This window comes from Drosophila santomea, chromosome 2R (genome assembly GCF_016746245.2).
Source record: "Drosophila santomea strain STO CAGO 1482 chromosome 2R, Prin_Dsan_1.1, whole genome shotgun sequence".
Classification (NCBI taxonomy): domain Eukaryota; kingdom Metazoa; phylum Arthropoda; class Insecta; order Diptera; family Drosophilidae; genus Drosophila; species Drosophila santomea.
In genome coordinates this window covers 18,774,887-18,786,878 of record NC_053017.2, presented here as the reverse complement: position 1 = coordinate 18,786,878, position 11,992 = coordinate 18,774,887, and the positions used below count along the sequence as shown (strand labels likewise).

General features: G+C 41.8%; 3 protein-coding genes and 3 non-coding genes across 6 annotated transcripts; 4 read left to right on the top strand and 2 right to left on the bottom strand.

Annotated features, from left to right (window-relative positions):
* Positions 1-63: 63 nt before the first annotated feature.
* On the top strand, positions 64-1,064 carry LOC120445646 (salivary glue protein Sgs-3). The gene is made up of 2 exons (XM_039626186.1): positions 64-750; positions 839-1,064. The coding sequence occupies exons 1-2, from the start codon at positions 369-371 to the stop codon at positions 988-990; spliced, it is 534 nt and encodes a 177-aa protein (XP_039482120.1). The 5' UTR covers positions 64-368; the 3' UTR covers positions 991-1,064.
* A 354-nt stretch (positions 1,065-1,418) lies between these two features.
* LOC120445221 (integumentary mucin C.1) lies at positions 1,419-2,403 on the top strand. Its single transcript, XM_039625477.2, has 2 exons — positions 1,419-2,067; positions 2,120-2,403. Exons 1-2 carry the CDS (start codon positions 1,476-1,478, stop codon positions 2,275-2,277), a joined length of 750 nt encoding a protein of 249 aa, XP_039481411.1. The 5' UTR covers positions 1,419-1,475; the 3' UTR covers positions 2,278-2,403.
* Positions 2,404-2,826: 423 nt separating this feature from the next.
* On the bottom strand, positions 2,827-5,271 carry LOC120446545 (SET and MYND domain-containing protein 4). The gene is made up of 6 exons (XM_039627561.1): positions 4,899-5,271; positions 4,769-4,832; positions 4,564-4,695; positions 4,158-4,505; positions 3,857-4,099; positions 2,827-3,791 (listed from the first exon to the last, which is right to left on the bottom strand). The coding sequence occupies exons 1-6, from the start codon at positions 5,221-5,223 to the stop codon at positions 2,921-2,923; spliced, it is 1,983 nt and encodes a 660-aa protein (XP_039483495.1). The 5' UTR covers positions 5,224-5,271; the 3' UTR covers positions 2,827-2,920.
* Positions 5,272-5,598: 327 nt separating this feature from the next.
* Positions 5,599-5,670, top strand: Trnat-ugu. Its single transcript has one exon. It is a non-coding gene; the product is annotated as a tRNA-Thr (tRNA).
* A 321-nt stretch (positions 5,671-5,991) lies between these two features.
* On the bottom strand, positions 5,992-6,063 carry Trnat-ugu. Its single transcript has one exon. It is a non-coding gene; the product is annotated as a tRNA-Thr (tRNA).
* Positions 6,064-10,963: 4,900 nt separating this feature from the next.
* Positions 10,964-11,035, top strand: Trnat-ugu. The gene has a single exon. It is a non-coding gene; the product is annotated as a tRNA-Thr (tRNA).
* Positions 11,036-11,992: the final 957 nt, after the last annotated feature.

Genomic DNA, 11,992 nt, shown 5'->3' with positions numbered 1-11,992 from the left:
TTTGTTAATTATTATTCTACCTACATGATTACCTCTACTACTACTATTACTCACTTCATTTACTATACGCCAGTTTATGAAAAAGTCGAATAATAAAGTATTACAAGGTAAGTTGCGCATGCGTGCTTACCAACCCGCAAGTAAATGCCATGTTTGCCTTAAATTCTGATAAGCAATTTCGGAACCCACTGCCCAAAATGTTCAGTGTGTTTGCTCAACCAATAATTTTGTTGTAGATGGCAGTTTTTTTGAGCACCTAAAGTCCCCCTGCCGGTTAGCTTCTGTTATCAGACCAGCTAAACATCAAAGCTGGGCATCGGTTTTAGTATTCGAGCTAATCAGCCACCGTAAGCACAGATCGCTTAAGAATGTATTCCTGCGTAGTAATTCCTTTGGTTCTGTTCTGTGTTCTGTTGGGGGGCATTTGGGCTCAGGATATTATTCCAGAGATACCAGATTATTCTCGGCCCACAACAACTACAACAACAGAAGCCCCAACAACCTCTACAACCAAATCCACCACAACTACAACAACGCAACAGCCCACAACTACAACAACGGAACCCATCACAAGCACTACAACAACACAACCCCCCACAAGCACTACAACAACGGAACCCATCACGACTTCAACCACACATAGGACTCCCTTGGAACAACTAGATCAGACAACCAAGAAGCCAAACAAAGAAGTATGGATGCAACCACTAGAAAGGTGCTTTCTGACCCACCAGATGGAGTATAGTACCTGTAAGTGTGATGGAAATGCGGGAGAGATGATGAAGGGGACCGGGAACTGGGTGAATCACATTTCATCTGTTTGTTTTTCAATTTGCAGGCTGGCGAATCCCACCGACGTCCAGTTGTTATCGCTGCTGCTACTACTACGACAGCCATATCACCGAATGTAGTAAGCTCCACCAAGGGCCTTGTGTGGCGTATGATTATGCCAAACTGAAAGTACACGTAAATTGGAAAGAAGTATTGTAAAATTAAATGAAATGAACTAAAATAAAAACAGTGAAATGCTTGAATATTTGTTGTGCAACCATTTATCATAAATGCTAAGTAATTTAAAAAACACAAGGTTTGGATGATGAACAAATAATTATAAATCGGTAAAATTTGCAACTCATATATATATTTTGCAAAGGCTAAAGCAGCGGAAATACAATTTTCTTGTTTTTGGTCTGGTGAGCAATTTTTGTACTTACTTTTCAAATACAGTTATTTACTCAACCAAACATTTTTAAGTGCCAGCATCTTATTTTTATATAATTACTTGGCGTTGGGTTTTTTTTTTTTTGTCTTCTACTGTTCTGTTATCAGCCCTCACGTTTTGCGTGTGGGTCGGTCGGTATAAGTGTGTTAATGACTGCAGCTCTACAGCTAAAACCCAAGCGCAAGCTACTCGGGACAGGCGATCAGTTTCAGTACTCGATCCAATCCGCTCACGTCAACACAGCACGCTAAGAATGAGGTCCGCTGTTATTTGCTTGCTCTTCATCGCGACTGCAGCTTGGGCTCAGGATATTAAGCCAGAAGTTCCGATTTATTTTACGCCGCCCCCTATAATAGCGATGACCACAGAGAGCCCTGTAATGACCACAATATCGGAAGAGACAACAACCGAATCCTCCCCGACCACAACCTCAACAACAGAGTCCACCACAACTACAACAACAGAAATATCCACCACTCCAACAACCGAGCCCAGTACTACAACTTCAACAACAGAGACCACCACAACTACGGCAGTAGAAACCCCTACAACTACAACGACAGAACCCAGTACTACAATTTCAACAACAGAGACCACCACGGTAGTCACCACAACTACGGCAGTAGAAACTCCCACAACTACAACGACAGAACCCAACCCAGCGTTTACAACACAAGCGGAACCAATATATCCAATATATCCGACCTACAGACCTCCCTACGTGCGGCCCACGACTTCAGGGAGACCCCCTTATTATCCCATGTACCCCTGGAGCTCGAACAATGGCAATTCGGCAGTAAATTGCTATCTCAGAAATCAGCAGAAGTACAGAAAGGATTGTTATGGTATGTGTGATATCGAATCAAGTGCTTCATTTGTGTAATTTACAAATTGCAGGAGAGCGCTGGATACCGAGGACAATTTGTTACCGCTGCTGCTACTACGACTATAACCAAATAGCCGGATGCAGTGAGATTCACCGAGGACGGTGTTCGTGGTACGATCATGCTCGATGGGTATCTCCATTATCCATATCTCCATTCTATGTGGATTAAATAGCTATAAAAGCTGCCTTAATATCGAAATTAAATAAAAACTGTACACTTCTGTTATAAATTAATTTGTATATACTGGGCTTTGATAATGTTCATTTGAATTTATTAAAAACTTACTATATTATATATTAATGCATTATTGAAAATACAATACATTTTCACAATAATACTGATAGCGTATGATCAAGCATCTGAAATCTTATGCATTTATATATACTATTTTAAAGCTAGCGAAGACACTAACCCTTTCCAAAATGGTTTTGTCTACCTAACTCTAGGTGGCGCCAAAAGCGAGCTCTAGTGTAAGTCGGAAATCGACGATTTTGAAGATCAAATTCAACGTTTAATGATGCATGCTGGTAGTTGCACAATCAGTAACATTAGAAACTTTTCGAAATAGGGGTTCCTATTTTATTTTATTTCCACAATAGGACATCGGAGATATCAAATTTCTTGCAAACATTTAACTTGAGTAAAAAAGACTAGAAGCTGTTATCGATGGTTCTTCAAGGACATCAATAGTGTTCTCAGAGGAAATAGCGAGTTTTGTTTGAGGTGTGATTGTGCAGCACCTTTTATTGTTCTTTTATGTATTTTTGCAAATTAAAATCAGAAGCCAAACATCAAATATTAAGAGTCCTTACTAATCCAAAGTATAGACATTGCCCAAATTGAGGAAGCAGTCCTTGAGATGCTGTTGGCTCTCACAGAAGTCGGGAAAAGGGGGGGCCAGCACTTCATACATAATCCTGATGAGATCAATGAACTTGGCCAGGGCCTTGGAGTACTCCCCTGTTTCGTACAGCCTCTTGGCTGTGCGCGTCATCATCTCGGTATCCTGCATTACCTTTAGGCCCTTAAGGATGTTTGTTATCTCGCCACAAGTCACACACTTGACCATGAAGTCGTTGCAGCTGGGTGGCACTTCAATTACCGCCGCGCAATTGTTCGGGGCATCGCAGCGGAAACGAATCACATCCCGGGGAAGATCGTCAAACTTGGGCCAATTGTCAATACAGGCATCGCAGGAGCATTCGAACCAGTAGAGCTCCTTTAAACGCGCCTGGCGCTCCGATCGTCCATCCTGGGTGTACATCGGACCGTAGTTCTCATTAATCGGTAATCCTGCTTCGATGGGTCTGACGCTGTTGACATGAATGGTGGTGCCGCGGAAGTATCGCACCACGCCGGGATCACAAGAGTGGTTGAACAGGGCCAGGGTGGGATAGATGGCGCCGCCTATGAAGATGGACTTCTCCCGTCCCGAGGAGCTGAACTTATGGAGCTCTGCCACCTCGTGGGTGTTGAACTGGATGAACTGCAGACTGCGCAGCACCAGGGAGCAAATGATTGACACCTCCTCTGGCTTGGGCTCCGATCCAAAGTAACCCCCTGCCCGAAGGCAGTGGGTTAGGAAGCGGGCCATCAGGACGTGCTGAAAGAAGTTGGATGGCTGACGTTCTTCCTGATGCCTCTCCAGTTGAGCAACTCGACGGTAGTCATCCTTAGGAAGGCTAAAACCGTTCAAATAAAAGAAGAATAGGTTTATCTAAATATAGGGACTAAATGAATAAGCTACCTGATTAGCTGTTCAGGTGTCAGCTCTTCATCGATGGTGGGTTTCAACTTGAGGAAGTAATCCAAGGGCTTGCTGGCAATGATCCTCAAAGCAATGTGGTTGTTAATGGATGCACCCGATCTCCAGATAATGGGCACTATCCCACACTCGTACTTGTGATACTTCTTAGAGGCCTCCTCTCGACATTGCTCCGAGCAATAAAGCACATCAGCACATTTAGGACAGGCCACAGGAACCACAGTTCTAGACAAGATGGAAGGTTCTAAGTAATTCTAGATATTAACAGATATTACGATATTACCTCATGAAGCAATTCTCGCAGTGGGTCTTGGCAAACTTTTCCAGCAACACAGAGACAAAAGGTCGCTCCACTAAGAGCTCTTCGCCTGGCTTTACATCTGCAGAGGCTCTGGCAAATCGACCCTCCTGTCGATTGCTATCAATTCTCACCAGAGGACTCACGAACTCATTCTCCAACTTGACTGGCTTGGCCTGATCCAAAGCTATCTTCTGCCTTTGCTGCTTGTCCTTCTGTTTGGCAGAACGTGGATCGTTTTGCAGCATCTTAATCATGGTCATGGCATCCAGGTTCAGCTTAGCACGCTTGTCAGAGGCCAGTGTGGAGTCATCCATGGCGGTGATGCACTTTCTGCAGGAAAATAATGTGTTTAATGGGTAACTAATGGGTAGAAACTAACAAGTCTCACTTGAATGATTCAATTGTGTGGGGATAGTCCTTAAGGGCCAAGTAGCAACGGGCCTGTCGTTCGTACAGCTTATAGATCAAATCTTTGGGATAACTCAAATCTAGGGCTCGCTTTATATCAATCAGGCACTCTCTGAAAGTGAAATTAGAATGTGTAAATTACATTTTTGAATTCTCCCCAAAATAAGTTTCCCTAAGCTACTTACTGATATTTCTGCATGTGATACAAGGTGGCTGAGCGATTAGCTAAAACAACACGAATCTCCGCCACTGAAGAACAACCAAAAAACGTTTATTTAAAATAAGTAAAGTAATAAGAATGTGCCAACCACTCACCATTTTCACTGGGCAGCGCCACATAGCTTCTGGTATAGAGCACCATGGCCTCCAGCCACTGCTTGGCCTTAAATGCAGCGGTGGCCCGCTCCTTGATCTCCGCCGCCAGAGAAGCGTTCTTGCCGGCGAACTCCTGGTTCACCACCAGGTTGGCATCCCCCGCCTGCACCCAGGGCAACTTTTCCACGTAGACCACGCGCTCCTCATCGCTCTTGCACGCTGATAACTTGGCGATGTCCGACTCGCAATTGGGACCAGCCTGTTCCTTGAGCTTCAGATAGTATTCGGCAAAGAAGCCCGTCTTCTGGCTAAGTGGAGTTTTCATTTTAGCTATATGTTTCACCTCTAAATTATGCAAGTTTATAGATTTTCAGAACTTTTTCTGTACTCCCGGCTAGAAAACTGCAGATGAACTGAATCGGTGTGTCGGGAAAATTCGACAACGTGTGGTATGAAGACAGCATTTTGGGGACTTTATTTTTAGAAGAAGAGAGTGTGCCAAAGAGAAATAGAGAAAGCGGCCAGAAATGGTGAGAGCAGAGAACGCCTTGCGTTTGTTTACTAACAAAGTTGTTGGGTTGTATTTGCCGAACAAGGAAAATCATTTATAATTAATTAAAAATCATACTAAAACGGGCATCGAAATTAGCAGAAAAATTGCTGAGTGCTAAATGAGATTTTTGGCAACAGCGGGTTGTTCGCCTCTTTAGCTCAGTGGCAGAGCACTGGTCTTGTAAACCAGGGGTCGTGAGTTCAATCCTCACAGGAGGCAGATGGGATTTTCATTCTTCAACTTCTCGGTCTCTTATATTTTGTTGTTTTTGTAGAGTTTTCGTAGAATCAAGGATACATAATAGATTACTGTAATTTATTTAATATCCTTAATAACAACCGCTTTTAAAAAACAAGAATGGATTCATCAAGTAAATTTTATAATTAAAATTTTGGTGAAGCGCAACTAATAAAAGTTAAAACGAAGAAACAAAAATTATATTTTCATCTAAATTTTTTTTTTTAATGTTTTGATCTTTAGTAAATATGATATTTAATATAAACACTAGTATAAAAAAAATCCAGTAGGCTGGCTTTTAACTGCCTCCTGTGAGGATTGAACTCACGACCCCTGGTTTACAAGACCAGTGCTCTGCCACTGAGCTAAAGAGGCTTGGGCAAGGCGGCCGGCAAAAGAGAAACTTCAACCAAGCGCCGTGCGCCGACGTTGTTGTTGTCTGTTTACGATTGCTTGGCGCGGGTAGCTCAAAAAGTTTTATAATTATAATTGCCGAGTACGTTGAGAAATTGGCTCCAAGACAAAGGAAATAAATGTTACCCTTATCTGGCATCGCGGCACTCGAGAGAACAACCAGCTGCTATACTTCTTTGGCTAATGAAGACAAGTGGAAGTTCAAAGAGAATTGCGGGTGTGCAACTTAGAGCGGCAATTTGTTATGGGTAAATTGACAAGAATTAACGTGGGAAGTGGTAGATGCAACACATACGAGTAATTGTGTCACTGGGCTGCAACTGAACTTCACTGCATATTTGCTTAAGACACAACTGTACTTGAAGGTTCACAAATGTTTCCCATATCGAATTACCTTTGCTAAGCCCTTTGGCATTTAAGCTGTATGCAAATGCGTTAAAGAAAAGGTGAAATGCGTAAATTACAGTGTCAACATTACAACGCCCACTTTGGTAAAAATTCGAACCGCTTTTTTCGGGGTGTCCCGCCGTGAAAATGCATTATGTGCAAAGGAAAGCGAAACCCAATATCCCTGGTAAGGGTGCACATTATGCTGTACAAGTATGCAAATTTCCTTAAGCTGTTGAATAGCGCCCCGCTTTTGACTTTGCGCATTTGTAACCCCTTTTTTCGTAGAGATCCCTCTCTTTGAGTTAAGCGATTCCAGGCAGTAGTGTTGGAAAGCACACATTTATGTATGACAACTGGACATGACAGCTCGTACATCTCGTCTCCTGTCATCAATCATCAATCATGACGGAATGAAGGGGTGGTCTATGTCTGTGTCCATGTCAAAAACAATGTAATCATCAGGGCTTACAGCGGATCGGCAGCTGTCACTTGTACGCATGTACGACGGAGTGGCTTGTAGTACAGTAGAGCCACTCAAAGGATGCCCCGTGTGGTCCTGATTGAACATTGTCAATAGTCGTAATCGCAATGTTTATGGGCTGTCATCCCAGGCGCAAAATATTTATCACTCTGCGAGAGTCGCATCCTCGAAGTTGCAACCCCTAATCATCCCTGCGCGTAGTGGCACTGCATTTCTGCATTTTGCAATGCATTTCGAATCGCTTTCGTCCAGTTTCTGACCCTGGTTTGCCCCTGCAACTGGCCAATGCGAATGCAAATTCATGCGGAATAAATGATGCATTCCCCCAACTCCCTGCTTTGTTCAAAGCCGCCTGTTAATTACAGTGTATTTTGTTATTTCCTCTTCCCTAGCCCACCTTTTTTATTCTTTCTGACTCTCGGTCGCTCATACACATACATACATATGTTTTATCAAACTTCCGTTGCATTTGCGTTTTTTGTTTGTTTTTATACCCTTTTACGGGGTTCATTGTCGTCTAAACACTTTTGGGAGAACTTCTAGTTTGTTTGCCTTCTCCTTTTACACATTCAATATTTGTCAATTGTCTGTTAATGGCTATTGACTCGAAAATTGATTTTTAATGGCATTGGTTTACATTATGACGACGTCTAATAAAAATACTCATTGAAAAATACATCATTTTAATAATATAGTTCTGAGTGAAAGTCCAGAAAACAAAGTTTTCATACAATTTATTTAAGCACTGAATATAAAAAAAACTATTTCCAAAGGGTATTTAAAGCATCAGTTTACCTAGAGTTAGCACTCTTTTGCATTGTGTTTTATTTGCGTTTCTTATTTTGCAATATACTAAACTTCCGTTTTGCATTTTCGTTGTATGTCTGCTTTTGTTTACTTTGTGTTGTTGCCTGAGTTTTTTTTTTCAGGTATTCATGTCAACTCGATTTGCACTGAAAACTCACAGCCCGTTCGCAGACAACAATCAAATAAATCCGAAATTAATTACAGCAACTAAATTGTGTTTAGGCCAGGCTGCGCACCTTCCTGCCTCAGTTTATCACCAAAAAAAAAAAAAAAACGCTGCTAAAATAATTAAAAATCATTTTTCTCTCCCAAGCCACATGCATTTCAATTGCCGTCAAATGTCATTTGGTGGGCGACGCATTTGGCTGTTGACATTTGGAAAACGTCATAAATAATTTATAACAGACTTTTGCATTTTGGCCATTGTCTGAAAAGTCTTGAAAATGGATTTTTTGGATCTTGTACTTTATTGCCAGCTGGGGCTTATTCGTTGTTTATGTGCCAAGTTGGTTTTTATGCAAATTAAAGTGTGCCACTTAATTAATTTTGAACGATCGGATAAGCATTTAAATAAATTAAGGTCTGAAGTGATCGGAATCAAGTTGTTTTTCGCCGATATACAAGTTTTTGGCTGATTTGTAAGATTATTATACCCTTTACATGGAGTTAAAGGGTGCGCCAGATTCGTTGAAATTTCTTATTCGGATATCATGTTTCGTCTATACAAGTTTGAAAGTTAAGACTTAGCATGCATTCTCTTGAGTAATGTTTTGATTTCATTATTTTTCTTACCAATTTTCATAAATATGATATAATTTTGAAATTTCTCCCTCGCACTTCCACTATCTGAGTAATGGGTATCTTATAGTCGAGGAACCCGAATGTTTCATTCTCTATTGTCTCATCTTAATTTCATTGAGCGAAGGTAAATCACACTAACGACCCTGCTGAATCAATAAATTTGTGACAAATTCAATGCTGACTTACAGATTAAACGGAAATAAAATATTGATTAAACTTTGTATATCTGGGAAAAGTGTTGGAACATGAGGTTCGAAATTATTTTAAGGCGGCCAGTGCTAATGCAATTCTGCCCAAACGATGAAGTGAATATACATATGTATAAAGAAATGTTTCAATGGTTTCCCGTCGACGAATAAGAACTGTGCAATTGAATTCTGTGAAGCCCTCTTTCACTCACTTTTTCAATCAACACTCATTGATTTGGGGTTTTCCAAATGTGTCGTTCATTGTAATTTTTCCTGAGCCGTCACTTGTCCATCAACAGAAGGAATCAAATTTCAATTAAACACTCAGCTTGAGTTTTCATTCAACTCTTTCGGCCGCATTTCAATGGAACTACAAGCATTTTCTTTGCGTTAATTTTCTTCCCAGTGATTTCTGACTTCTTTATGCATTTCCTGATCAAGCAATAACCCTCTTCGCCACATGAGTTCCCCTCTTTCTTCGCTGAAAATGTCGCTGGGGTCAATGGAAGTGCATAAAGGCCTTAATTCAATTTGAGTTCCATTAGCGTAAACGCATTGCGTGGAAAACTCTTCAGACCGAAATCAGTACAAATTAATTAAAAACTAAAAATAATAAAAAAGCAGACGAAAAGAAAGCAAAACACGAACCAAAGTGCACTGCAATGTGTGTGTTTACAGAGGCAAACAATGGAAAGTGCTTCAGCTCAAGTGGAAAACAAAAGCTAAACGAAATGAATTTCCAAGCCGATGAGGGGGTTGAAAACCCAATTTCGAAGAGCGGCGTCGGCGGCAGCTGGCCAAAAAGGAAAGGGAAAGGGGAAGGGATAAAGGGGGAGAGCGGAAAAGGCACGTGGCGCATGCGCAGGACCTCGATTTGGGTCGGGATCATAAGCTGTTACATCCAGCCGTCCGAAATACAGTTACAACCTGAGATTGATTGGTGCGAGGGGTTGAGGATGCGAAGTGACAGACTGTGACGAATTGCCTCGAGCGGATTCCCTCTTCCCAGCGCCGAAATGCATTTTTTTTTTTGTCGTTGTCTGCGATCCTTTTTTGGGATGCTAATGACGACGGAGCCATTGATGTAATGTCCTTTGCCTGTCAGCGCGTATTAGCCTCATATTTCTCTCTGGTGTCTCTTTTTACTGCAATTTTACACTAAATCGGGCAATTTTTTACCCAATTTTTTTGTGCTCATTGTGATTGAGCCTGACACTTTTCGGATTGATTGGTAACAAAGAACGCAGACAGGGAGTATTAGTCAGCTTAATGCGTATATGAAATCCTTTTTTGCGGTTTAGCTGTGCTCGTTTTAATGCGATTTGATGGCAATTTGGGCACCTCGGGTAATTTTAGTCTATTTATTTATCCCTCGACACATTAGCAGCAGCTGTTAGAATTTTACAACTTTACAACTCAGCACGCGACAGTTGCTGGCCCTTTCCTGGCCCGATCCTGCTGTGAGTGCAAGAATGCAAGATCTTCGATTTTAGGGTCAACATATGGAACCTAATCGATCGTTGTTTCTGAGGAAAACTCCCGACCCGAACCGCAGTTGATTTTACGGCTGGTAGCGGAGCGCAAAGATCGTTGATCCATTTTGCACGCACTGCTGCCTCGAAACTGAAATCGAACTGCATTCAACACAAGTCGTATATACGTATATATATAAAGGTATGTGTAGTGTGTATCTTGCAGATGCGTGGTAATCAAAATGATGATGTGAAAATATTTGCTCATCAAGCATGTCGTCTGGGCTTTCAGGGAGTCCCACCTAATGGCTCCATCTTGGCAACAGGTGAGCAGGCTGCCGAATTTCTTTCTTTTGACCCTAATTGTCATGGGCCACTGAAGCGCAGCGCCCAAGAGCCGATCTTAATGTTGATTATCCGTTGAATGTGTGTAATTTTTGTGAAATTAATATCCGGCCGGCCTGACCTTGTGCCTCCATCTCCAATTCACTCCACCTTTCCACTGCCATTTCGCTTAATTGCCTTTGAAAGCATTTATCAGCTCGATGGCAGCAATGGAACAAGAACGAGAGCAGCTCCAACTGTGTCAACATATGTTCTTCTTCTGCGACAGCTATCTTTTGTGTTCTTCGAGCAGATACAAAGATACAGTACCCGTGCAATGCAAGCCAAGCTCTCACCCAGCGGTTGAAATTCGCTTCTGGGGCGCCCTAAAAACGCGGGCCTCTTTAGCTCAGTGGCAGAGCACTGGTCTTGTAAACCAGGGGTCGTGAGTTCAATCCTCACAGGAGGCATCCAACTGCCCCAGTTTGCCGTGGGGTGGCGTGGGAGTTACACTTTTTTGGAAACTCTTCGATCTGCATGCAAAGATAATGGAAGTAGCTAAATTTTGAAATATTTATGGATCCGACGTTGATGTAGTAACCAAGTGATTTAAAAACAAGAGAGAACGCTATAGTCGAGTTCCCCGACTATCTGATACCCGTTACTCAGCTAGTGGATGTGCGAAGAAGAAATTGCAACACTGACAGTTTTTGGCGGTTTGTGGGCGTGCAAACAGTTTTTTGGCAAATTAATAGAAATTTACAAGACTAATACAAAAATGTAAAAATATCAAAACATTTTTAAAAGTGTGGGCGTGGCAGCTTTGGGCGGTTTGTGGGCGTTAGAGTGGGCGTGGCAAAAAGTTTTTTGGCAAATCGATAAAAATTTACAAGACTAATACAAAAATGAAAAAAAAAACCAAAACATTTTTCAAAAGTGTGGGCGTGGCAGATTTGGGCGGTTTGTGGGCGTTAGAGTGGGCGTGGCAACATGAATCGACAAACTTGCGCTGCTTCTATGTCTATGGAGTCTGTATGCTTAATCTCAACTTTCTAGCTTTTGTAGTTCCTGAGATCTCAGCGTTCATACGGACGGACAGACGGACATGGCCAGATCGACTCGGCTATTGATCCTGATCAAGAATATATATACTTTATATGGTCGGAAACGCTTCCTTCTGCCTGTTACATACTTTTCAACGAATCTAGTATACCCTTTTACTCTACGAGTAACGGGTATAAAAATATCTAATACAAAAAGAAAACAACGCTGCACAAGCAACAGTGCTTGCTGCATATCAACAGTAAACAGCTAAATCATTGACAGCCAGAGGATAAACGGATCAACCAGCTACCGTCTTCGCTGCATTTTAATATACCAATATACCATTATAACATGTAAGTGAGATCTTTATTTTCAATTAACCT

Bases quoted from the DNA above. Each gene is read 5' to 3' on its own strand.
- LOC120445221 (XM_039625477.2), top strand. From the start codon at position 1,476: ATGAGGTCCGCTGTTATTTGCTTGCTCTTCATCGCGACTGCAGCTTGG. The intron at 2,068-2,119 runs GTATGTGTGATA...TACAAATTGCAG, and splicing joins GTACAGAAAGGATTGTTATG to GAGAGCGCTGGATACCGAGG.
- LOC120446545 (XM_039627561.1), bottom strand. From the start codon at position 5,223: ATGAAAACTCCACTTAGCCAGAAGACGGGCTTCTTTGCCGAATACTAT. The intron at 4,833-4,898 runs GTGAGTGGTTGG...GTTGTTCTTCAG, and splicing joins GGCGCTGCCCAGTGAAAATG to TGGCGGAGATTCGTGTTGTT. The intron at 4,100-4,157 runs GTAATATCGTAA...CATCTTGTCTAG, and splicing joins TGCGAGAATTGCTTCATGAG to AACTGTGGTTCCTGTGGCCT.
- LOC120445646 (XM_039626186.1), top strand. From the start codon at position 369: ATGTATTCCTGCGTAGTAATTCCTTTGGTTCTGTTCTGTGTTCTGTTG. The intron at 751-838 runs GTAAGTGTGATG...TTCAATTTGCAG, and splicing joins CCAGATGGAGTATAGTACCT to GCTGGCGAATCCCACCGACG.